The sequence below is a fragment of the Acanthochromis polyacanthus genome, chromosome 21 (genome assembly GCF_021347895.1).
Source record: "Acanthochromis polyacanthus isolate Apoly-LR-REF ecotype Palm Island chromosome 21, KAUST_Apoly_ChrSc, whole genome shotgun sequence".
Lineage (NCBI taxonomy): Eukaryota > Metazoa > Chordata > Actinopteri > Pomacentridae > Acanthochromis > Acanthochromis polyacanthus.
Window position 1 is genome coordinate 20,116,402 of NC_067133.1, and position 26,656 is coordinate 20,143,057.

The 26,656-nt window shown below is 43.2% G+C and overlaps 1 protein-coding gene across 1 annotated transcript in view; it reads right to left on the minus strand.

Annotated features, from left to right (window-relative positions):
• Nucleotides 1-23,491, minus strand: part of LOC110953931 (protein sidekick-2-like) — an 89,569-nt gene extending 66,078 nt beyond the window's left edge. The window contains 1 exon segment of the mRNA XM_022198161.2: nt 22,588-23,491. Within this exon segment, the coding sequence (XP_022053853.2) occupies nt 22,588-22,747 (160 nt within the window). The 5' untranslated portion in view covers nt 22,748-23,491.
• Nucleotides 23,492-26,656: the final 3,165 nt, after the last annotated feature.

Here is a 26,656-nt window from a genome sequence, read left to right on the forward strand (position 1 = left end):
GCTCTGTATTCCTGCTGAATTCTATGATTTTAGGGTTATTCAAATTCATAAACAATGCTGCAGGCACTTCCCTGTATTTGAGAAAATGCCGACTGAATACATTAAATGAAAATTCAGACTTGCGTATCTAATTTTGAAGCACCAGATAAGAAACCAACACATGGTGAATAAGCAGGTACAGTTACAGAATGCAAAGTGTTCCAGATTGGGTTTCAAGAACAGGTACAAAGAATTCTGATTATTTGAGATTTTAGTGAAATTCTTGTTGGATATTTGCACAACGTTTGTTTGTCATAATGAATGTTTCAGGATCTACCATGCATGAATGTTCAGAGGTCTGCGAAGAGAACATGTGCTTAAATTTCTGGATCACTCAAAGAAATCAAAACAAATAGCACAATCACCTGCTCAACAATCCCAAAGTAAAAAAAAAGACAGAGTAAATATAACAAACAAAGAAAGTCATTGTGAACCAAGCATAAGGGCAGACAATCAATCCTAAACCTATTTCACTCTGACATCAAAACTGTTCGAGATAAAGGATCTGAAGAGGACTACATAGATTTTTCTCAATCGCAACAAGCGCACAGGTGTCTGAGGTGATGAACCACAGCTTTTGTTGACTAGACTGAGATTACAGTGTCAGTTAGTGAACAGCCTTGAGAGTTCAACACAATTAATGTCTGACTAGGGGCTCTTCAGGCACAGCTACAGTGTCAGGCTGGTGATGAGGTCGTGCTGAGTGACCAGGCTCTGTCTTCAGCTGATTAGTCAAGAGAGTTTACAGAGCCACCACAACTGTGGGCAGCCATTTGTCAGGCGCCCTGTAATTAATCCATTTCCATGGGAGCCTGTTGGGAGTCTGGGGGGATCACTAAGGAGGCCCTTGAAAGGCAATTATTAGACACACACAAAAACACTGTGTAACACACACAAGACAAAGACACAAAGGCCTGTTTTGAGAGAAACTGGTATCTGATGTGTTCCTAGCCCTTTACCTCTCAGTAAAAGGGTTGATTAAAGAAAGGCCATAGATCAGAACCTGAAGCAGCCACCGCTGCAGGAGAGTCAGGTGGAAAGGAATTACAGAGGACAACAAAAAAAGATTGTTCTTCTAAGTGGGCTCATTTATCCAGACACTTTAAGGTCAACACTGGCCTTTTTGCCATGACAGGCAATATTTGAGTGTTGTAAATGGTTGACATTTCCAGGAGGAAGAGTCTTGAAGATGCCTTTCACAGCGCTGCAATGATGGGAAAGGTAATTCACATACAGTATCTACAGGAGAGAAAGAGGGCTATTGACGAGACAGACAGCTGAATGGTCAATCGTGTTACCTGACCCTTAGAATTGAGGTGAAGTCGTGCTATGCTAATAGATATATTCCCCGCTGATATCATTCCGCACGTCACAAGAGGTGATTTATGCTCAATAATGGGGAAAATGTTTCTTCAATCACACAGGTGTTTCACACCACGCCTCAGCGCACAATGCTATCTCCAGCCCAACTAGAAAAAACAGATGTCCAGTCTCTCCCTATAGTGCGAGATTCTGCTCCCACCGGGCATGCACAAAGTCACCCAGTCAACCACGCATTAAAGAGAGGCAGCTGCCAGAGCATTAGTGTCCAAACCCTAAGTAGAGAGGCAGACATAAACAAGCATGACAGTTGGTTTTTGGGATGCGAGGAACACTGATTGACAGTGCTCTGTCGGCCGGATTAGAGACGTTCATTTCGTCCTGAACTCAATTATATTTTACAAAGGCTGACATCCCCAGTTAATTGCAGCCTTTCCACATGAGGGAATTATTTGCACTTCTCAATTCCCTGGCCATGTGTACTCTGTTCCGCATGTACAGGCTTCATCTAATATGTGGAAATATTGCAAATTAGATCAGAAAAAAACAGGAGAAGGAAAAAAAATCTGGGAAAAGAAAAAAAAACTTCGGGAAGTGTCAAGGGGAAGAAAGCAGTGAAATACTGGTACGACTTCAAGAGAGAAGAGTCTGGGTGAGTAGTCTGCCTCGGTCTCTCAAGTGTGTCTGGATCTTAGCTCTGAGACAGCTTAGTTCAGAGACAGATCCAGAGTGACAGCATTGTGATGATTGACACGGTGATGGAGAGAAGAACAGGAGAGAAAGAGAGCAGAAAAAGGTTGTGCAGCGCCACTGGCTGCACCGTAATGAAAATGTGAGTCTTGCCCATGGAAGGATGTGACAGGAATCCCTGGTTGGATATGTGCTGAGGAAGTAATGTCAGGGTGGTAATGTCAAGAAAGCCCATGGGCCCAGCACAGTAATGTCTGCATATGTGTGCAATATGTGCATACATAGGTGTGTGCACGTGTGTGCTGTTGTGTGACTACAGGGGGGGAGTGAAAAAAAAATTCCTAGGCTGTATATCCTGGATTATCCAGCCATTTCTAACTTACCCCGACTCCTCCCTACAGTCATCCCATGGTTGACATGTGTCACCACACACAGTCAGATTACCAGGCCTCTAATCCACCTCTGAGGCTGACTGGGTGGGTGAGAGGGCTCCGGATGATCTGCCACACCACAAATAATCCAGCACCTAGCATTTCAAGGATGGGAGAGAGGAGGAGGGGGGCATGTTGTTCCTCTCCTTTCTGTCACTGTTGCTGTACATATGAGGTACCATACACTCTTGAATTAGAGCTGTTGCTCTCGCTGACATGTGGACAGACAGCTGTTGGCAAGATGGGCAAAACCAAAGCTCGATACCCATATCTCTCCGCTACCCTTGGGCTGTCCCTGATTGTTTGGAAGCTAATCCCGTGTCATTGTTTTGTGGTTTGTTTGTTAAAATGGGTATCAGTGACATCACCGGTGTTGACATTGGCTCGCCAGCCAACAACACTCTTGTTTATCTTTGTCTGCGAGATACTGGGTGAAAAACACTCCCAGATGGGAGCAATGCACTGCCAATGAGATGCCAGAATAAATAGGTAGACAGGAAATATTTACTGATAATAATCTCATCAAACAGATGAATGAAGTCTCTGTTTTCTCAACAGTAAATATCCTCTTTGTTGTGTTTGATTGTTGGGAATACTATATGAGGAAGACATTCTGTATCTATCCTGGTAATTGCAGCATGACAAATCATTGCTCCTTAAATGCATATATAGGGCAAGCGGTTCACATAGTGTCACAGGTAAAACAGTGATTCATTTTGTACTTGATGGCTGTGCTGGTCTATGTGTTATGATTCATTCATTGAGAGTGCCTGGGTTGTGCAGCTTCTATCACTTGATACTGACCTCTCATTTGGCCACTCTGACCCTGCTAATAAGGATGTGGAAGTGTGACTCAGCCTATTCTATTCTTGAGGGAAGATAATATTCTAACCTCTCCAAGTCCGACAGAATAAAAAAATATCCCTCTATATTATTTCATATTATGTTTGCTTCTCAAGTATTTCAAGTAGTTAAAGTTGATTGAGAACTCTCCCTCCCCAAACTCAGTGGGAGTCAGAAAGCGAGATGGGCAACAGGGCAGTAGGACAGGTCAGGTCTGCACCAAGCATAGGGACTCCCTGCGGCTGCAAGGCACTCCACTGATTAAGACAGGCCAATCGTACTTAGTGTCAATGTCAGGTCTGCTAAGGACACAGCCTCTCTCTCACCTTAGAGGAGGAAAGTAACTTGCTAGAGAGGCAGAGGGCCAACACCAGTTCATCCAGCTCCCCATTAGCAGGAGTAAACCATTGCAACCTGACCTCAGGAGACCCCTGATTCAATGCAGGGTGAAACGGCCGGCTTATTAAGCTCGGGCAGCTTCAGGTTAGTCCGGAATGCTACTGCTATAATGAAGTAAAGAATTCATACTGGTATAATTCAGCGAGACAGAACTATATTGCAAGTTATTGTTCCGTCATTGTTTTGCGTGTGGGTGTTGCTCTCCATCAGGGAGATAGGGAAGTCATTAACTGAGCGCCAACAGTTTCCAATCACTGTAAAAGTAATGATGAAATTGCTGAAAATGGCATTAAAACTAGTGTTTGTAACATCCATGCAGCTGCACTTGTAACACTCCTCTCCAGAAGGTGGCTAAGGTCAGAGCTCATACATTAAACCAGTTATTCAGCAGCTTCTTCTTCTAACTTCTAAATGTCTACGACTTGTAACTGCAGGAAGAGAGAAGAAAAATAGTACTTGATAACTACTCAGGCAGACCCTTACTGCACCACAGTGCGGCCTCTGTGGTTATCTCAATATATGAATGATGTGACAGCCATCATCGTGTAGTGACTGAGTAGATGTGTAGGAGACATGTAATGTATTCTCTATGTGTCAAGACCGAGCTGTTCAAATACTATCTTTATGATTAAATGTGTCCCTGGAGACGGCAATGCAGAGGTTAGACAGAGAAACACATATTGAAGACTGCCCACCTCTCTGCTACAGGGCCTGGCCACCAACCTCACAGATTTTTTAATGGCACACTAAAATGCTGCGTAAAGACTAAATTGCTGCCCTCAATGGGCAACAGATGATGGAATTAAAGAGATTTAGAGCTGTGGGGGAAATGGGCTGCGTGGTGTTTGATGTGGGCCTGGGAATAAGGGAAGAAAGGAAAGAGGGCAGCAGAGCACACCAAGGCAGCATCTGGCCCTTGTCGGGGTTACACAGCTCTCTGGAAAGTCTCTATGGAGTACAAAAGGGGCTGACTGATAGCTTTTCTTAACACCCACCATGTGCATGGAGTGGTACTCACCTACAAGTAACTCCTGCTGCACCCATATGGCACAACCATATCGCTCATCATGAAACAAAATTAGAACAAGTGAAGTGTAAAAAAATAAAAAAATAAAAAAAAGAAAACAGTGAATTTACGAGGCTATCCCACAAAAGCACTCTTTTCAACCCTACCCCTTCTCGAGGAAACCATAGCAACCCCTCACCTGTCGTCTCCACAGGAAGAATAGGCAGAGAGCCAGGTCAGAGTGACACATTTTCTCTAACTCGCAAACACACAGGATGAATTTTCATGTGCCGCGCAGTTTCTCGTGCTCTCTCATATTCCTGCCAGAGCATAAGCAGACACATACCGTCCATGCACACCAGATTTATCATCTGCCTTTCCTTATACCCTCCCTCTGTTCTCTGCTGTGCATGCTTGTCTCCGTTTGTCTCTCATTAACCAACAGTTGTACTGTCACCGATGCACACATAGACGCATATGCACAATGACACATTTTAGCTTCACTACTCCTGCCAGAGGAAGCTGGCAAAATGGCAACATTTATCCTGACCTGGCATATTCTGAGCCCAAGTGAAAACATGGCCCAGTATAAAGGGCCGGTGGGCTGCAGCAGCCTCTCTATTCACTAGAGACAAAACCTGGATCTGTGGCATGATCTGGCCGGCTGGACTTATGAATAGAGCCAGCAATCCAGCAAAGACAGAGCTGTTAACCCTTATACTATGACGTTCTGACTGGCTGTATGCCATATAGTTTGAGAGGTCGGTGCTTGTGTGTCGTACTACGGAAAAGCAACCAAAAAAAAAAATGCTGGCACTGATTGTGACAGCTCTGTGCTTCATGTGAGCTCATGATAGAGCCATGTACTCCATAAAGAGACTGGGGATTCCAGACACAGCTGCAATACAACGGACGACAAGTAGTCAGCGAAAACTCCAGCAAAAATGTACGAACTGGAGCTTCATCCCTCACTACTCTCCCACACAAACTTCTGCTTTTATCTCGTCCCAAGTGTGGAGGGAAGTTAAAAATAATTCAGAGAAGAAAGGGGGGGCTATCAGACTGACACATTCAAACAAGCTTTGGTGTAAGGGATAAAGCTAAAGCACCGCGGCTGTTGATATGTTAGGATGGGACAGGCTTCATGTGGTGATAAGAGGGGGATGGGCATCACCACCTTGGCTCTCATTTTCCCGTCGCTTTCATCTCGGTGCACACCGCAGACCCAGTGACTCACCCAGCAAGCAACACACAGCCAAAACCAATAGCCAGCAGATAGCATCTCTTACGCTAACAAGCTTTTCACTTGGGGATACCATCAGCTCCATGGTTTTCTCATACAGCTAATTAGGGATGGACTGAGAAGCAGACCTGCAGCTATCTATTCACCCTGTTTTTATCCTCTCTCCTCTGTCTTTCTCAGACTGCTGCTCTTCTCCATCTTTGTCCTGCCTTGCCGTCTCCGTCAGTCCATCTCACTCTTTTTTTTTGTCCTTCCCTCTCCCCTCAGATTCAATCCAATACAGTATGCCTCTATCTACCATCTTCCAGTCCACTACTACTGCCACTGTGTCCAGCCCAAGGCCACTACTGCCTCTTAATCCCATTAGACCAAACACAATCAATTATCCAGCCAGCCATAAGGATCTGAGAGCATTAAAAGGTTAGCTCAGGAGATTTAAAGCCATTGATGTCTATGACAGGAATGCGCCCCACACCCTCCCCTCCCTGCTCGCCAGTGTGTTAGTGTCTGCGTACGTGTAGTATGTATGTCAGCGCGTGTTCATCAACATGACACCTCGGCACCAACTTGAGCCACCATGCATCGCGAGCGGATCTTTAATCATGTCCCTGCAAGTCCCGGCAAATTACTGCCTTGTGATGGTAATCGATAAAGGGATAAACATAGTCAGGGACTGCAGCTGCTGGAGCAAAGAAATACTGCTGCGGCCACTGGTTGAGTGTTTTTTTTTCTTCTCTCCTCATAATCTGATCCCCTCTTGCCAAGAGTGAAAAATAAAACAAGTAGAAAGAAGGACTATCTTCTCCCATCGCAGACAACCACAGTGTGGGGGAGAGAGAACAATTCGCCCTCATGCAATGTACTTGCATTGAGGAATGGAGGACTGTGGAGATACACAGGTGCAGGTCAATCAATGCTATCAGGAAGCTAGACTGATATAGTCATGTTGTAATCTGTAGACTCATCTCACCCCCCCTCCATCTGTCCCACCGCTGCCTGTCCATAAACTCCATGCCCCAGTGCCGCTCCATTCATCGCTTGATCTAATTCTCTCACTCCCTCCCCTTTATCTTCGCCATACACTCCTCTCCTACACCCTCTCGTCACTGACTTGTTCCTTCTCAGGCGAGAAAATTAAATATGATCATTCCTCTTCAAAGGCACCACTATTAGCTACATAATGAATATTCAGTTAATGTAGCAGAGAGAAGAGACTGTGTGAGTTACAGAAATAAGTGACAGCAAGAAACGAGAGGTGAAACTCCTAAACTCATTTTCGACAGTCTCACAGCACAACTACAAAAAGCAAATGAATGTGCGCTGGTGTATCATTTTCCATACAGACTTTATAGCCAAATAACAGGAAGCATTAATTATTACAAATACCTTATTACCATGAATGAACAGTCCTGTGACATTTAACGATGTGATTGTAGATCTACCTCATCAGAGTCCAATACATCATTTATGGCCCATTAATATTTCCACTGATGAATCATTGATTATGGCCCTATTATGAAATACTTCCTCAAATCTCATGTCCCTGATGCGACCTCCACTGAAAAATCATTTGGCTAAGGCTTGAAAGGCGCTGAAGCACTTGTGGCTTCAACTTAAATTTCACTCCTAAGAACTTGTCGGCTTGCGTTCCAGATGCAGCTGCCCAGCACCTTTTCCACTGGGATTCAAATGTGCTTCCTCATGCAGACACGATAGCCACTTTCCAATTTCAACTTCATCTTAAACCACCAATTTCTACTGCCGTGGCGGTGATTGAAATATGAAACCCTGCATATATACAGGCCATTACAGAGAATACAAAGCTCCAGCTGCTGTCTGTCTGCCCAGGGAAGCGAGAGAAGAAACAACAGGGATCAGCTACAGCCGCAACACATTCCTATTTATTTATTATTCAATAATGCTGAATTGGCCCCTGACCCCCAGGAGCAGCTCGAGCCAAACTACCCTCAGAAGAAACGTCAGCCCTGCTGAATCAGGAGAAAATCAAACAGAATCCCTGGGGCTCGGTGGTACGAGAGTTCAAATCTGACAGCATTTGACAAGTCCCCCTTTGAGTAATTCCCCTTTTTTTTTTTGCTGCTTTTGATTCATGTGAACATATGTCAAAAACACAAACATGCACTTTCTAGGGCAACACCATGAATACAGACGTGCCGACACACAAACAACAAGTAAATATGTGAGTCGCCCCAATAAGCAGAGACGCCATGAACATCCTAGAAAGTGAGCATTTTTCGAGATTGCTCTTGCATGTGCTCACTCTCCCTCTCTCCCTCTCCAACCCCACAAACCAATATGTTGTTTCAGGGGCAACATGTAGTGCTTTTATCTGTCGGTTATGCCTCTCCAATTTTCAACAGAGCGGTTTGATGGGAAGGTACTTCTAACCTAATTTCAGCTGGCGAGAAAAGATTATAAAGTAACTGTTGTTGAAGTGCAAAATAAATGAATTGAGTAGCATAGGCACATAGTACAGACACCAGCAAATAGTAGGGGGGGGATGAATGTGATGGTGTGGTGGTCGAAGGGGACAAATGCTGCTAACACAATGTTGTCTGTAGCTTTCAAGGTTGTTTCAGCTGTTAATTAGTTCAGTTTGATGGCTTGAATCCATTGGTGCAGTCTAACCCAGTTAAGTCATCTGCTCAATGAGTTTTCTCTGGGCCTTAAATACCGAGCCACTGCTCTACAGGAACCTGGCTCAAGGTTAGCACCATGGTGTCAGTCATGCCCAATGTCCGGCGCTCACAGTCTGCCACGCTCCTCAAGTGACTTGCCAGAGAACACTCACCAAGGTTACGCCTGTCAGAGGCAATGAATACCCCACTTATCTCAATCAAAGTCCTTCACAAATCTTTGAGGGATTGGTCCTGCCTGTGCTTTAAAACTTGGACAAAATAAGGATTTTAACTCATTGAGAGAGAAAAAAGGAAGTAGGGGGAAAACAGTCACGCTGTTGCACCCAAACTGAACAGCTTGACAAATAGCATCTCAAATTATTAAGCCGCAACCAATCAAATAAACATCTTCAATTAATCAATTAAAATCATCGCCTACCGGGAAACAGATGAACGCATTTGCATATTCTTGTTTGTCATAATTCTCGGCTGTGTTAAAGAAAGAACACAGCCAAGATGCTAAATTTGTCTGATGGCTGCAGGGTGGTATTTTGTTTTTACTTGTTTTTGTCTTTTTTTTGTTTTGTTTTTTTGAGGTCAGGGTTTTTGACGTTTGTAAACAGATAAATGAAATACACCTTTAGAGAGATAAGCATGTGTGAGACGGACCATGTGTGACAGATTATTCACGGAGAATGAACTCTTGTGGAGAAGAAATTAAATGCAATTGGTTTCAAACAGCTGCAGTAAAAAGGCAAAGCACAGAATTAAAAGAACTTTGCTTTGTGTACTGTTTGTGTACTGATTACAATATGAACCAGTGTTGTTCAGTTAGCAGTGATTCATTATTAATGACCATGTAAGGTACTGACTGTGCTTAAATGCCAAATTACAACCACGTAGAGATAAATTAAACATATCGTTATGCCCCAAGTCAGTCTGCATGTAATAAATTGTCTGTTAATGACAATAAATTACTGCACTTTGTTTCCACGGGAACAAATCTATAGGTTGGTTGACAGGCAGTGTAAATGTGTTGTTTGTGCAGCATAAATCACGAGCTAACAATATAACACCTGTGGATTTTTTAAAAGTAGAAGAAACCTTCTTTCAAGCCTCCCACCTGCTCAATATTTCACAAATAACATTAAGTGATCTTTTTTTTTTGCTGTGAGACTGTACACAAACGGAGCAATTAGCTATGACGGATACTGGGATGATTATCGTTTCAGTGAAGTGACAGAGGGATAGAAAGAGGCTTTGATACATCAGCTTGTTTGTGTCCGATGGGTAAATAGTATCATGAGAACGATAAGAGTGCATTTCTTAAATACTGGAGCCTTTTTCGGACATCATCATGCCAGTGTGACTGTGTCTGCATGTGCGGGTTGTTTGTCTAATCCCTGCAACATCTTCCATCTCCAGGGGCAGCGGTTCCCTCTCTCATCAACCATGCCCAGCCAATGTGACTGTCACTCCCAATCTGCACTGAGAGGGGAGCCTGTGCCTATTTTTATAAATGTATTCATATTCATTAGTCCTGAGTGTCATTCATAGCAGCAGTTCTTTAATGCGGTACGTAACCATCAGAGGCTGGAGGAGCCTGCCTGCTCTCATCTCACAAATTAATAACACAGGCAATCACTGCAAAGGTGCGTACTGTCAAACAACAATGGCTCCTGATTTCCATCAACTGCATGCACTTCTTCATTTCCACATGACAAACGCAGAAAAAAAAGCACACTCAGTGGTCTCCCCTTGGGGAATCACAACAAAAAAAAATGCCATTGTACCAGCCTTTGAAATATGCAGTCATTAATTTAAGTGAGAATTAATTAGAACCTATTTTTTCCCCTTGACCCATCACAATATTCTGCCTCATAACATCTTGGTGGCAGTCGCTTAATTGTGCAGAATAACTGGTGTGAATGTTGGCCGCTAATGAGAGCAATTAGGTATCAGACTCACACGAGATTTAACTTCACCCGCTTGCTCAAAGACAGCATACTCTGGCTTGATATGCTTGTATGCGTCACATAAAGCACATGATGAACTAATTCCACAAAGTCACCGCGAGCAAGTCTCTCTCTGACTGATATCCTTTCTTCTTCTTAGTCTGACATGACCGTACATTTTGACACAAGTGAAGTTTAATAGAATCATGACGACACATGCTTCCAACACTTTCTAATGCACCATTTTGGACATGCCGCCTCCGAAAGTAATGGAAGCGGACTGCGTTTCAAAGCATTGCCATGTTTTTTTCATGGCCATTGTTTCTGCTCCACCCCACTTTAAATCAAGAGCACAATGCATCCCCCCCTCCAACCCTCCCCACCACCAAGAACCCCACTACCCCACCATACTTCACTCTGGACAACATTAATAAAACAAGCCTTCAATGATGCAGAGTGGAACGCCACATTGGGCGCTGAGCAGTGGTGTGATTAAAGCTTTTAAACACCGCCACCCTTTGAGTCTACATGTGACAACTGCAGTCTGTGTTTGCAAGAAAGCTGGCAGGGTACGGTACATGTTCCCTCTGCCATTTGCCTTTTTTTTTTTCTCCTTTCTTCGCTACTGCTCACTAATGCAAGGAGGGCAAGACAAGTGCTGGGTGCAATTTAACATACATATGTAACAATAAAAGGGCATTCAACAATAAAATCAGAACATCCAGAGCAGAGTCCACAAAGGAAGATGAAAGTAGAAAGGTAGATGCTGTGCTACAGCGGCTGGGTTTATTTCCCAGATCCAACAGCCATCTTCTTTCTGTATTAAATACCATATAGTTGCAGTATACTTATTTCTTTCACTGACTATTAGGTTGCAGCTTTTCTCCCCTTGCAGTGTCACATTATTCACTGTGAAGCCTTTGAAAGACCCCAGCGGATGGATATAACAAGCACTCAAAGAACATATTTCTGACTGGTCATTTCTTTACATAATTCCATCCCTATAATCTAATAATGACAAGCCCTTGAGTGATTACAGAAATGGAAATAAAGCTTTTTAATTGATTTTCGTGAAATTAAACATCGGCCAGAGCAACTTCATTAAACTGATATAATCCCACTGACTCTCCCATTTCTACAGTCCCCACAGGCAAAGAACTTGTCCAGCATTGTTACAATAAGATATGCGTTTAAACATTTTCCTTCACAGGACAAGGAAATTACTCTTTGAAAGCCCCTCCACCCCCACCCCATGCTCACAAATTGAAATGGCTTGACCAGCACTTTGTGAAAGATTTGAGGACAATGATGCTGAAACGTAGCCTGAGGCCTCTGAAACAGCATCAAAAGTCAGAGCAGCTGCAGCCATCATGTGTCCACATGTAGGATCAGCTCACACAGGGACAACAAGCCCTGCCATTGTTGCTGCTTTCTCTTAACTCAGGCATCACAAATCAGTTCTGAACCATCATATGTATGTCATATGTGATGCAAATCTGACTTGGCTTTATTCTCTCGAGTAAAGAGCTGCGACAGCCTAGAGTGTGTTCGCATGTCTGCTTTATTTCCAGCGTGAAGACGGGGGCCGGCATTGCCAGAAGACCTCCTGGTGCAGTACAGTCCATGTCCCCAACAGGGGATGCTCAGACTCGTTTGTTTAGTTACTTCACTCTGGCTATGAGACAAGAGGAGACAGTGACCGAGGCATTTGGGACATTGTCGTCCCCTGCAGAATTAAACATTCTGCGTTTCAAGCCCCAGTGACAGGAAATCTCACTCAGATCACAAAAGGCAGCACTGATTGCGTCTGACATGTGCATCCTCTTCCTTCAGATGCAGTGTCTTTGTTTTGTCTGGATTACTTGTGTGTAGGCATTTGTGTTTTTTTGTAGCCTGTGCGTGTGTGAGAGTAAAAGCGGGGGGCGTCTTTCTTCAATCAGCCCACTTGTATTCTAAAATTGAAACCGTGACCTTTTAATACATATTGCCTGTCTGCGAGCGTATGCAAGAGCTAAAGAGTACGTAAAAGGGTGATTCCAAATTTAAAAATTAGACTCACGGGAGGATAACCGGAGATTGGCTGTGTCTAAGAGGCACTGAAATACAGGGGTAAATGTATAAAAAGGCTGGCAGTAGGAGAAGTGGAAGGGTTACTGTTTGGGCTCAAACTGGGCACACTAATCCCTTTGATCCCCCCATTTTACTGTCAGCTGTTTCCTAGCTACCATCGGATCTGCACAGAATTTAGGATTTGTGCTACTGTACACCACAGCAATCTCTACCCCACTGATGCAGCGCTCTCCTTTCTTTCCTCCATCAATACCCCACCCAGCGTCAACATCCGTCGCAATATTCATTTCTCTCTCTGTTCCTCTTTCTCCTCCACATCACTGCAGTTGGCAGTGAGTATGACATGGCAGGGAGACAGGTTAAATTGGAAAGTATTTTGCACAGAGGACCATCAGAACATGACGCTTCACGCTGAAAAAGCTGATTCTGATTTTGTCTATTCACGAGACACCATGGCTGTGCCCCACTTTCATTAGTTGCGTCGAAAGCAGCTTTTGAGAAAGCTCCATTTAGCGGTAATGAAACAATCTAAACATATTTGTGTGGATGCATGCGCTAGAACAGGAAAATGTGTTTGTGTATTAGCATGCTTGTGTGTGTGTATTTGCACATCTGCTAACATGCATTAATGAAAAAAACTCTTATTGGATTCCTCTTTCTAGCTGCCTATGAAATTAAAATAAATAGGCAAATGCATCTGCACAGGATCTCTTTCATCCTTGTCAGTATTGGTTGCTTTCAGAGGTGCAATGCACCACAGACTTTCCTTTTAACCTCTGAGAAGCTCTCCCGAACTGATTCTAAATCATTCCAGGCAGAAACACATGGCGGACTTGATTTGCGTATTGGCAGATTCATGCTTCATTGTCAAACACTGGCTCTCCATGGTCCTGCACCTATTAATCCTGTAAGCATGTAAAAGCAAAATGAATGCCACAAGTTTCGCAATTTGCTGATTTCAATAGGAGCTGCTAGGCTGTATTGATTTTTGTATGTACTGTAGACTTACATAATTTGTATCAATCAAGCAGTCAAACTCTCAGACCACCCTTTTCTTCCCTGGGGCTTTTGTTCACCGTGTATATTTCGACCAAGTACTTTAAATCTTACCAGTCAATTCTTTGCTTAGAATGTAAATGAAAATGTAATGATCCAGGAAATGCTCAAATGTGTTGTCACTCAATATTGCAAAGAAACGTGTTTGGCCCATAGAATGACAGAATTACAAAAAATACATTCATTTATCAGAAACATCATCAGGTTGGAGTTTGTGATTTACGTCTATACACACCTCTCAACATGCAAACTGCCTTTGAAGAGAAAAGCAGCCTCTGTCTAAGGATGAACTCCACCATATGCTTTTAGTCTTGCACCTGAAGCACTTTCATGGCTTGTATCGTGGGGCCAAAGAAAGGGAATCCAGATGTGACATAAGCCATAGAGAAGAAGCCTGCAGTACCACTGTCAACTCTCATCACCATCACACTTCTTAGCTGACACTCTGCTGATGTTACAGGCAAGGACAGCGATCAAAGATATGTGTACATTAAAGTGCTGCCATGCTACAATGACAACCTGCTCCACCCTACCATGCATACAAGTCAAGAATCTCTTATCAGCAAATACAAAAGCCCTGCTGGATGAGATTATAGGTATGAATTTCTTTAGATTTATCTCAGTTGATGCTGTTGCAAGTTCCATGCTTTAACATCCACACTGACATCCCCTGGTATCACTGTTGCACACCGTTTGTTTATAGTGAAGGTGGAGTATTGTCAAACTGTGACAGGAGTGGGGAGGGCCTGATATTGAGCTCCCGCTATCTTGGGGAAGAGGGAGCTGGCAGGTGTGCGGAAACAAAATCAAACATGATATGAAATCCCACGTGTCCAAGAACAGGACAATGGGGAATGAGAGTCAGCTCGGGTCCTAATCAATACTGAGCACAAGGCATAAGATGCAGCTACAGGCATTTCGCCAGGCCCCCTAGTGGGTCTGGTAGGCCCGCTGCCAGGCACAGCCTGAGCAGCAAAGTCAGCCTTGCAGATGGGGAGCGCGGAGGCTTCTTTTTCCACAAGAGACTTTGACCGTGCCCAGGAATAATGCCATGGACTAGTTGTACTACACTAGTTTCTCCAGTCATCCAGGCCTGCAAACCTGCTGACCTCTGCCCTTACTTTTTTAAATGATCCATCCATGAAAAATGGAAAGACAAGCAGTGCCATGTGGAAGATAGAGCTCTGACAGTCAAACAGGCAGGCAGCAATGAAGCACTGGAAGTGAAAACAGGCATATTGTCTTTCTGTCATCTTGAGCTCCTTATGTTGTAGGACTTACTGTTCAGCAGACTCTTTCATATGTCATTTTTCTTTGAATCTGTTAGTTTAACAGCAATGCCGGTGTGTCTATTAATGTCATCCCTTACAGCGGGGATTCATGTTGCTGGTGTTGTGATTGGCTTGATTTGAGGTCAGAGCAAGAGGAGAGCAGAATGTTGGGATGTGAATTCATTCATGTGAATGTACAAAGAAAAATGGATGGGTACCACCGGTTGTTTTCACAAGGACAGGGAGAAAAAAATATAGGCCCACCGCCCCCACCCCACCACAGTATTTTTTTCTCCTCCTGTTCTCCATTTCTTTGTCTCTTTTGCCATTTTATTCACAACACAAGAATACACTCACCAGTCCCCAGGAGGGGCAAGCTGGATGAGAGCAGAGATTCAGTGAGCACATTATGCTGTAAAAAAGCATTGTTTCTCGCCACAGTTTTCCTTGAGTTGCCTTTGTGTTGTTTAAATGTTTACATGGAACAGCTTGGGGGCCTGAAGACAGATGTATGGTCCAAGAATACTGCATAAGTGCAATCCCTCTTTTCCCTGGATGGATGTAATGACACCATTTTAAAGGCTTTTCAAAGGAGCTGCTTTGAATGATACTTTGATGAAGAGGCTGCACAACATCTCTGCTCCCCTGTCAAAATGGTATTTAGAAAAATTAAACGAATAGTGTCACTTTACATTCCACTCCCTACAGTATCCAAGGTCATTTCCTCTTTCAGTTTCTGTCCCAGCTCAGGGCCTGATCTAAGACATTTTTTTTTTTGTTCTTGATAGTTGAGTTGCCTCCCAGCTCTGTGTCAGATTGATTAGACTTTAGCCAGGAGAATTAATATGTGAGGAATTTGTCTGTTTCCCCCTGCAGCGCTTCTCCCCTCAGTCTCATCAGTAAACAAGAAGACATGAAAACAAAACCACTCTCAGCTATGTGATTAAAATCAGCCCCAAATGAAGAACTTGCCTCCAAATCAATTCTGTTACTACTGAAAAATCTAAGTTGGGTAGCCTATACCTTAACCAAACTGTATTGTTTTCACTCAGAAAGACATAAGTATACTCTGTGAGCAAAAATCAGTCTGTGTAATTTTATGACATAGGGATTTTACCTGACCCCACATGTTGTTTCATATCTTGTATTTTCAAGCCTACAGTTAGATTACAGTGTACCTATTTCAGCCAATAAAATTCTCACCAGAAGTGGTTAGTACAAACACAGCAAAAAAAAAAAAAAAGCTAAAGATTTTAAAAAGTAAGTCATAATTTCAGCCAGATTCACTAATATACAAACAGCACATGGTGGGAGATAGGACTCTATGCCTCATGCAAATTGCCAGCACCACAGCTCTTTGGGCAAATGGCAGTTACTGGGCAAGGGGTGAATGCCAAAACCCTGCAGAACAAGTTAATTTGATTACATTTCCATTATGAACTATAAACACAGATTTGCTGCTCGAGTGAGCCAAATAAAGGCTTCCTGAAGGTAAGAACCGTTGACAGCGCAACGGGCCCATTGTTGTTCAACAATGAAGTTGATTGTAATCATCTGTCACCTTTAAGCACATTTGAGATGCCTTCATTTTCATTATCCATTTTTTCAAATATATATATATACATACAGCAAGCACGGAAAGTATTAAGACCCCTTAAAATTTTCACTCCATTTTTTTATCCATTTGCTAAAGTTAATTTTTTCCTCATTAAAGTACACACAGCACCCCATATTGACAGAAAAAAACCTGAATTGTAGACATTTTTGCAGATTTATTAAAAAAGACAAACTGAAATATCACATGGCCATAAGTATTCAGACCCTTTGCTCAGTATTGAGTAGAAGCACGCTTTTGACCTAATACAGCCATGAGTCTTCTTGGGAATGATGCAACAAGTTTTCTTACCTGGATTTGGAAATCCTCTGCCATTCCTTCTTGCAGATCCTCTCCAGCTCTGTCAGGTTGCATGGTGAACTTTGGTGGAGGTCTCTCCAGAGATACTCAACTGGGTTTACGTCTGGGCTCTTCCTGGGCCATTCAAGAACAGTCACAGAGTTGTTCTGAAGCCATCCAGCCATCCATTCTCTATACACCACATTATCCTCACTAGGGTCGCAGGGGGGCTGGAGTCTATCCCAGCTGACTCGGGCGAAGGCAGGGGACACCCTGGACAGGTCACCAGTCTGTCGCAGGGCTACATATACAGAAACAATCACGCTCACATTCACACCTACGGGCAATTTAGAGTAATCAATTAACCTCAGCATATTTTTGGACTGTGGGAGGAAGCCGGAGTACCCGGAGAAAACCCACGCATGCACAGGGAGAACATGCAAACTACATGCAGAAAGATCCCAGGCCCAGGCTGGGATTTGAACAGGGGATCTTCTTGCTGCAAGACGAAAGTGCTAACCACAGCCTGTTCTGAAGCCACTCCTTCATAATTTTAGCTGTGTGCTTTGGGTCATTGTCATGATGTAATGTGAACCTTCGGCCCAGTCTGAAGTCCTGAGCACTCTCGAAAAGGTTTTCGTCCAGGATATCTCTGTATTTGGCAGCTTTCATCTTTCCTTCATTTGCAACCAATCACCCTGTCCCTGCAGTTGAAAAACACCCCAACAACATGATGCTGCCACCACCATGCTTCGCTGTTGGGACTGTATTGGGCAGGTGACGAGACGTGCCTGGTTTTCTCCACACATACCGCTTAGAATTAAGACCGAACAGTTCTATCTTGGTCTCATCAGACCAGAGAATGTTATTTCTCGTAGTCTGGGAGTCCTCCATGTGTTTTTTGGCAAAACTCTTAGCAGTCTTTCATGTGTCTTGCACTGAGGAGAGGCTTCCATTATGTCACTCTCCCATAAAGCCTCGACTGGTGGAGGGCAGGAGTTATAGTTGACTTTCTAGAATTTTCTCCCATCTCCGCACTGCATCTCTGGAGCTCAGCCACAGTGGTCTTTGGGTTCTTCTTTGCCTCTTTCACCAAGGCCATTCTCCCCCGATTACTCAGTTTGGCCGGACAGACAGGTCTAGGAAGAGTTCTGGTCGTCCCAAATGTCTTCCATTGAAGGATGATGGAGGCCACTGTGAGGCCTCTGTGCTCTTAGGAACCTTAGGTGCAAGAGAAATTCTTTTGTAACCATGGCCAGATCTGTGCCTCGCCACAGTTCTGTCTCAGAGCAGTTGCCAAACAGTTCCTTCAACTTCATGATTCTCATTTCCTCTGACATGTGAGCTGTAAGCTCTTATATAGACAGGTGTATGCCTTTCCTAATCAAGTCCAATTAATATAATTATACACAGCTGGACTCCAATGAAGGTGTAGAAACATTTCAAGAAAGAAGAAATGGACAGCACCTTAGTTAAATATATGAGTGTCAGAGCAAAGGGTCTGAATACTTACGGCCATGTGAAATTTCACTTTTCCTTTTTTAATAAATCTGCAAAAATGTCTACAATTCTGTGTTTTTCTGTCAATTTGGGGTGCTGTGTACATTAATGAGGAAAAAAATTAACTTATAACATATATGCTATATATATATATGTAGCAGGCTTTTCATTCTTTTATTTTAACTGTTGCTTTCAGTGAGCACTGATCTTTTATATTATTTTTTTCTAATTCTACTGTGATATGTTCCATCTTGGTGGATAAAGCTTCCTGTGGCAACATGAATAAACATGTGTAGACAGGTTTTGACTGCCAAAAAAAAAAGGAAAAAAAAGGCAGAGGCAGCCTACCAGCTAGACATGGGAGGCAGACGCTGAAGACACACAAGATTTGGAAGTCAGGCTGCCACCACATTTCACCTGAGGCTGTGCAAGCCGCTCGCTGGTCTTTCCTGGCATGAGCCATATTGCGAAGAAAACAAGCATTTAGTCCAAATTTCAGCAGCTGCTAGCTCTCTGGAGCAGTAAACATGTTTAATTAACTACATTTCGCCAAACAGGGACATACATATGTCATAAATATGCACAGTGTGTAATTATGGCATGGCAGCTGAGAAGTTAGAGCAACATGCCACATACAGGACTTGTGACGTGATCAAAGTAATTTAAGTTTAGGAAAATGAAATGTTTTCATCACTTATAGCTCTTGTGCTTTAGTATCTAAATTCACAGGCCTGTCGCCAAAATGGCATTACTGTGGTCTACTTTATGGATCTACATGCAAAACAGATTTTTCCATTATTTGTGAAGGAATGTTTCACATGTGAGTGCAGATGAATTGGTTTGTCATCAGTCTTTAGGGAAACGAGGAGATGCCCTTGATTCTATTAAGCACTTAATCTGACTCCACCTTAGGGGTAGAATAAGTCAGGTGGTCCAAAACCCTCGATATCTCTAGCCAGACTCTTCTCTGTTGTTTCCAAATGGTGGAACAAATTACCAAACTATGTGCATTCTGCTGAGTCCCTTTCTACTTTTAAAAGACAACTGAAGACTCAATTGTTTAAAGAACACCGAGGCACTTAATCTGACTCCACCTTAGGGGTAGAATAGATCAGGTGGTCCAAAACCCAGCACTTATTTAAAAAATTTTTTAAAAAAAGGGGGTGGGTGGGGGTGTTGGCAATTCTTCTGCAACTTGATGGCAACACCTTTGACCAATCGCACTTTTTGCACTTACTACAGGTTTTTCCTTATGTCTGAATTATTGCTTGTGTTGTACGTCGCTTTGGACAAAAGCGTCTGCTAAATGAAATTGTAGAATTGTCGAATTAAAACCTATATTATATTTCTCTTGATGGAGTTGTGTAATCGTGTTCATATTGATTTTTTTATTTTTCCGTGGACGTGTTTGCATGCATGTGTGTGTTAGTGTGTCACTGATGTAGATGAATTATGATCTGCTGCCCGCATTAGAGCAGGCAGTTTTAATCACACAAGGATTCAGAGTGTTTTAAACAAATGTTTTTTTGTAAGCATGGTGGATTATCATAAGATTTAAAGATTTGGAAATGTCTGACAGCTGTCAAGCTGCATAATAACGTACGTCCAGAAAATTATAGCAGCTGCTGGTTGGCAGAATGTCAATGCTGCTATCTGGATTAAAGCTCAATAGACAGGAACATGAGCACTAGCAAGCGAACGCGCACGCGCACACGCGCGCGCGCACACGCACACACGCACACGCACACACACACACACACACAGTAACACACACACACACACACACACACACACACAGACATTTTTACAGATGCCCATAACAAGCTGCACATAGAAACACAGTCAGCAGAGGCAATATAGAGGAGATATAGAAACAACTAAGAAGGGAAGAAAGACAATTCCTGACATCTATTTACTTGGTATTTCGATGAGGGGGTCTAAATGAGTCTTAAAATTGCTTGCTGAGAGCAGCCTGTGGAAAGGTTCCCCCGTGGATCTATCATGTATCCTCTTGTGCACTGAAGCAGCCAGCTGTATTAAACGCAGCAGGAGGCTCAGTAGGAACCTGCTAAAAAACAAGTACATGCCACCTCCGGTTCCCCCGGGGAAACTCATGTGCCAGTGTGTCGCCTAATTTATGACATCCTCTGAGGTCCTCCCCTCTCAGGGAAGAGCATCTCGAAACTTATGCACAGGCACCGCCAGTCATTTGCAAACAAGGATTCCCCAAGAGTATGAGATCTGCCTCCTACTTCAGAAGAACAAGAACTCTCTGGATGCTGAGGGGACCCCCTGCAAAGACTGCAACTGCATCTTCACTAAAGAACCAAAAGCAGCAATTGTGCGCCATAGAGAAGGCCCTTCTCAATTAGAAGAGCAGGCAGACAGAGGAGTGAATCTCTCACCAATGCTAATGCACAGCCGGGAACATTCAAGAGGCCAGAATACCAACTGCAAGGATGAGAAAGTGGGCTGTTTGGAGGGGAAAGGTAAAGCCCTGTGAAGTAGCCTAGAACAGTAGCCTCAACAGATCCTCACAGACTCCTGGCATGTTAGCTCGAGAAAAAAGATGCTAATAACAGCTAGAGGAACTGTGCCCTGCATAATAAGAGACGCCTGAGACTCTTTTCAGATAAGGTTGGGAGCACTTTAGAGCAATGCGACCTGTTCAAAGACAAACAAGCAAAGGGATTATGCTGCTTTTAGCACTGTGGCGTACAGAGTATTGTGATTATAAGATGGGAAGTGCATAGAAAAGCCACTTCTCATATGAATGAACTTCCAAAATAAGACGTTTGCTCTGTCTTTTGGGAAGTGCTTCTAGGATCTGTATGTCAAACATGCATTCTTCTTTTGTAAATCACAGGTTCTCTATGCCTCTCCGTTAAAAAAAATAAAAAAAAATAAAAACAAAGGTAAAAAAAATACCCCTGGTTGCATTCTGAAGCATGAAATTATTATTAATTAATGTGTATGTAGTGTACATCAAAAATGTCAAGGTCCAGTAAGCCCACACAATATGCTTTGTCCTTCATCAACTTACATTTGGTTCACGTGACAACTGGAACTTATGCTTTTGTAGATAGAGGAAGAATGGACTTGCTTTATGTCTTTGTTTAGCATTGACACACATTATATTTACAATACATGTTTATATATTAGATAGACAGATAGATAGATAGATAGATAGATAGATAGATAGATAGATAGATAGATAGATAGATAGATAACAAGTAAGTAATTCCACTTTCACAGTATGCTAGGATTAGTGCAGATCATCTTCATGTCTGCATCCTCCTGCTGTCCCTGACTGTGCTGGACATGCATTAATGAAACCTACAAGTTGTGATTTAAGCGTTCTGTTTCATGTATGTTACATCCACACAGTCTCTAAGTAACAGCATAAAATGGACATTAGGGAAATGAAATGCAGCCTTCAATAAAAATAAAAAATAAAAAGCGGCCTTGCTTCACTAGAATGGTCATATCCACACAAGCTAATGACAGTCTCTGCTAGGCTATTAAGGCGGCCTATAGGCAGGAGAGGCAGCTCCATCTGCAGCAGCAGTGAAACAATTAGGTTCTGAGGGTTTCTAGAGCGACTGGACTTTTTTCCACAGATTTCAACAAGGGGTCAAGCGAACCTGTAAAGCTATTGGTCCAAGGATGTGTAAAAACGTGATTAAGCTTCATATGCATAAAATATGAGTATGTGAAGCCACACACACAGGACTTTTTCAGAGAAACACATTGTGCTACAATGATTATTTGAAGAATTGCTCACTATATGACAAACTGACACATTTAATCAAGCAGCATTTATCACTTAACATCAGTCCAGTTTGAAAGGGGTTCTCCTTGAGCATTTTTGAGCACTCAAGTGGTAACAGTACGTGTGAGAACAAGGTGAGGATGATGATAATGATGGTGATGACAGTTGACGCACGTTGTTGTTGTTTGAGGCGACACATTTCTGCACAAGAGGTGAATTTCATCTCATGGTGTTCCCATCTTTCTCCTGTAACTCCCCCGAGTTTGTTTATTGTGGCCACATCTCTAGAAACATATAGTTTTGGCACAGTTTTTGTGTGCCTCATCTCACACGCCAAATAAAGCCACATCTCTATCACACACTTTCTCGCGCGCTCCCTCCATTCACATCACTGTGAACTAAAAGCCAAAAGCAAAAAAGAAAGAAAAAGAAAAAAAGAAGAAGAGTTGCGCATCTTACCTTGAGCCCGAGCGCTGAGGATACAAGTCGCCAACAGCACAACCCAACAGGAGACCCACACCTGTCCGACCCGCTCAGTCCGTCCAGCTCCAACCATGCTCCGCGCCGGTACCGTCGAGCCCCCGGTGCGGATTCCTTCCCGTCTCCACGCTGGGAACATGTTGCTCGGGTGGCCACACACTCCCCGGGAAGAGTCCTGGCTGCTCCTTTCTGCTGCTGCCGCCGCCGCCGCCGCTGCTGGTCCTGTGCGTCAGACTGCTCCTCACTGTTGATGGGGGTGAGTGACTGAGGTGGAGGGGGGGAGGCGGTTGATGGTGGTGGTGGAGGAGGTGGGGGGGGAGGGAGAAAGAGTGGAAGAGACTCCGTCAGAGAGCACCAGGCATGCAGACAGGCACGCTGTAGTACAGAAAAAAGCCTGTGGACAAGTCCCGCATGAGCGAGGCGGAGTCAGTCCAATTGAATTTGCTCGGCTGTCAAGTGTGCGAGACGGAGTATTGACATCATCTTCTTACTGCTCCGAAGAACCTCTGAATGGATCACACAGGGAAATAAAAAATAAATATATGAGCAGATGAAGGCTGCGCATAGTCTCCAAGTTCATGTCATGTCCAGATGACAGCTCCCCCCCTCCCCAAATTTAGGGAAGAAAACACACCAGGGAGGTCATTTTCTTCATTTGCTCTCTAAATAACTCCGCACTGCAACTGTTGTGTCTTCAGCAACCCTCCTTAGCTTTCAATGGCCAGCAGGTGTGCGTGTGTGTGTGAGCGCAAATACGCAGCCCACCTCTACTACAGAGGTTAAAACAATTTCCTTATCCGGAAAAACACTGCCCTATTGAGCTTCAGATTTGTCCTTAATGGCATCCGCTGACTATACATTCAAGTAGTTCTTCTCCTAATGAATTGACCGTCACATAGACCATAGCAGTGCGCACAACCTGTGCCAAGTAATTCCGATCCAAGTGCTCTGTACGCCATTGCCACCACGCGGCAGAAAGCGGTAGGGGATATCTGTTTGGACAGCAATGATTGATTGTTGACACATTAAAACCAAAATCCAGGATTACAGAACTACCTGATGACAACTAAATCTGCTTTTTTTTTTCTTTTTTACAATGTTTGTTACTGCCAAGGAGAGAGAATTAACTGGGTCACAGTCTAAAAGTAAGTGCTATGAGTCTTCTCCTGTAAATCTGTTTGTTCTGCAGTTAAACCTGGCTCTGTGGCGAGGTTAAAAGCAGAACAGCCGAGCCACTGCAGAGAGGAAAAGCACACGAAATAGCCAATTTAATGCAATTCAGGAATTAGATCAAGCAGAATGGCAGACTGTTACCGTCTGTGAATGTTCACCCTCAGCAGAATGCCTCCTTTATCACAAGACAAAGGATTAAAGGCAAATTTGAGTACACAGAAATAGTGGGCACTTCTGAACACAGAGGAGGGTACATATGGGCTGTGATATCAGCTTTGTTGTCTTTGCTCCTTTTGAACTCCCTGAAAAATGCATGCAGGTTCAAGGGCTTCAGAGAGTGGTTGCATATATCTGTACGTGTGCCATTAGATTTTGTGAATTTTGAAGACCAATAGTAGCCTAATATTGACTAAAAAGGAACATCCAAGCTACCCTGAGCTGAGTAAAGCCTGCCCTGCTTTTCAAAGAGCCTGGTTGAAGTGTAAACAGAGGTGGTACACTCTCAGTGGGACGCTGCCTCACCTCAGTCCTTTTTATGTTGCGCCTTGTATAGACTTGCAGTGAATCTGCTTCCCTGTCCTTTACTACTCAAATGCAAACTCCCTCTTTTTCTCCCCCTTATAACTTACGTCTCATGGCTACCAGGGGCTCATTTGGTGTCATCCATGGCTCCCTCCCTTTATTTCCTCTCCCATCGCCCTACTGCCGCCCCATGCACCAGCCCCCTCCGGATAATGATGTGCTGATTATGAGGCTCTTAGGCCAGCAGATTGCTCTCCAGTCTCATTCGCATGCAGTGGAAAATTGCTGCTGTCTTGGAGCCCCCACCCTGCTGTGCGTATCAGGCAGGTTGACATTAGCAAGCTGCTGGGAACAGTGCTCAGGCACGAGGGCAGGTGCTCTGTCTCCGTCTCTATAACTGTTCTGCAGCAGAGGAAACAGAGGCTGCCTGATGCTACAAGCCACGCTGGGGGGGCACCACAGGCGGGTGTCAAACAATAAGGTATTGTGTAGCTGACATTTATACATACACATACTCAGAATAGCTACTTTTATTTGCCAAGTGAGATAGTGCACAGCAAAACATGGAGAACAAACTGATTTCTGCATCTCTCAACATCACAGCTGCATTTAAGTCTTTAGGTGTGGAAGGAAATTTATTGTAATGTGTTTAATCAAGGCGATTCAGCTACGACAAGTTACCTTGAATGGTCGTATATTGACATCTATGCCATTATTTTAAAGAAAAAGCAAAGTGCCCAATGAGTTTTTCTTGGATTAAATTATTGGAAATTCAAAGATGAAATTTCTTCAGTGACATTGGCTGACACTCAAAATAAAAACAAAGAAGAATTGTATAGTTGTAAGAATAATGATGATAATAATAATAATAATAATAATAAAACATCTTTTGAAACCTTGGAAAACTTTAAACATTTGAAATAAGTGTTTCTGCTGCAAAACACTTATTTCTTAAGTTAAAACAGAATGACCTCCTCCTCTGTTTTAATTTCTTATGTCAAGCAGCTTCTTTCAAGAAGTTTCTTCAATCAAGTACAATTTCTCAAAGGTGTTGAAAGTGGGTTATTACTAATGATAAATGCTCCTTTTAAAATCGCATACACAGTATCTATAGGAAACCCCTTTTTCCCTTTATCGCAAGGATATTGCGACACGTTCAGACTAGCAGATGTGTTTTTGGGGTCACTGACAATCACTTGGCAGGCCACTGTAGTTCCCCATCAGAGGGACTGTAACTATAAGGCACGCTCGTATGGCACCCCAACTACTTATTTGGTCTGGGAGATGAGGAATGCAGCATGGCCTTTTGAAAGCTGTTCTCTTTCCATCAGCTCGCTTGATTTGAAATGGCTTGATTTCAATGAGCTTCATTTGAAATTGGCCCTGTGCTGCCTCACTGTATGCAGGCATGATAGTGCAAAGGCACACATTGTGACCATGAAAATACTACTCTTTACATCTATGGGCATAATCACTAAAGGTATTGTGTTTAATGTGTTTCAAACAGGAAAAAGACCAACCATTTGTCTGTGCTTTGTTCTTCTCTGTACACGCTGGTGCCATTTGGCACACATGTTGCTTTTGTTGATTTTGAAATATAGATGTGCTTTCCTCACCAGTGCCAGCAAACTGTACATACACTGCGCAGTGTTGCTGCATCAGTCCTGACACCTCATCTGTAGTATCTCACAAAAAACGAGCTGATTTCTCCCCAGTAACAGATCATCTCAGAGCTCTTTTCTCGAGACACTGGTAAAACTGCAAATTGAAACATGAAAAATACAACCAAAATCCCACTATGAGATGCATGACTGCATCTGAGCAAAGACATCAGAGGATTGTATGTCTGTCACACCCGGCGATTTGTTTTCTCCCCACAAGAAAACCCAATTTTTGTATCTTTGTGAATCTTCTGGACTTTGGGATTTCACCAAAAGTTTCAAGGTAAATGATTCTAAACAAAAGCATAATAACTAAAGCATCTATGCCATTTGCAGATAAATGCTGTTAGGTTATCTGAGTTTATGTGTTAAAAAAAACAATACTCTGTAGGTCTCAGAATATTAATAATATCAAAATATACTGTTATTACCCAAGGGACAACTCACTTTAGTATATTGCCTTGAATCACTGGCATAATTGGTTTCCTCCAGTCTCACTTTGATGTAAATAACATTAGCAATTTTCCAGTCATTTTGCATTGATCCTCCACTGCAGAATTCTGCCCCAAGAAGCAGTTGGAAATTGAATGTCTTAAACTGGAGATGTGAAGTGTGCATTTCATTCATGTTGTCAGAGAAACTGCACTTCCTGAAAGATAGCAATTTCTGTCCATCATACAGTGAAGAAGCAT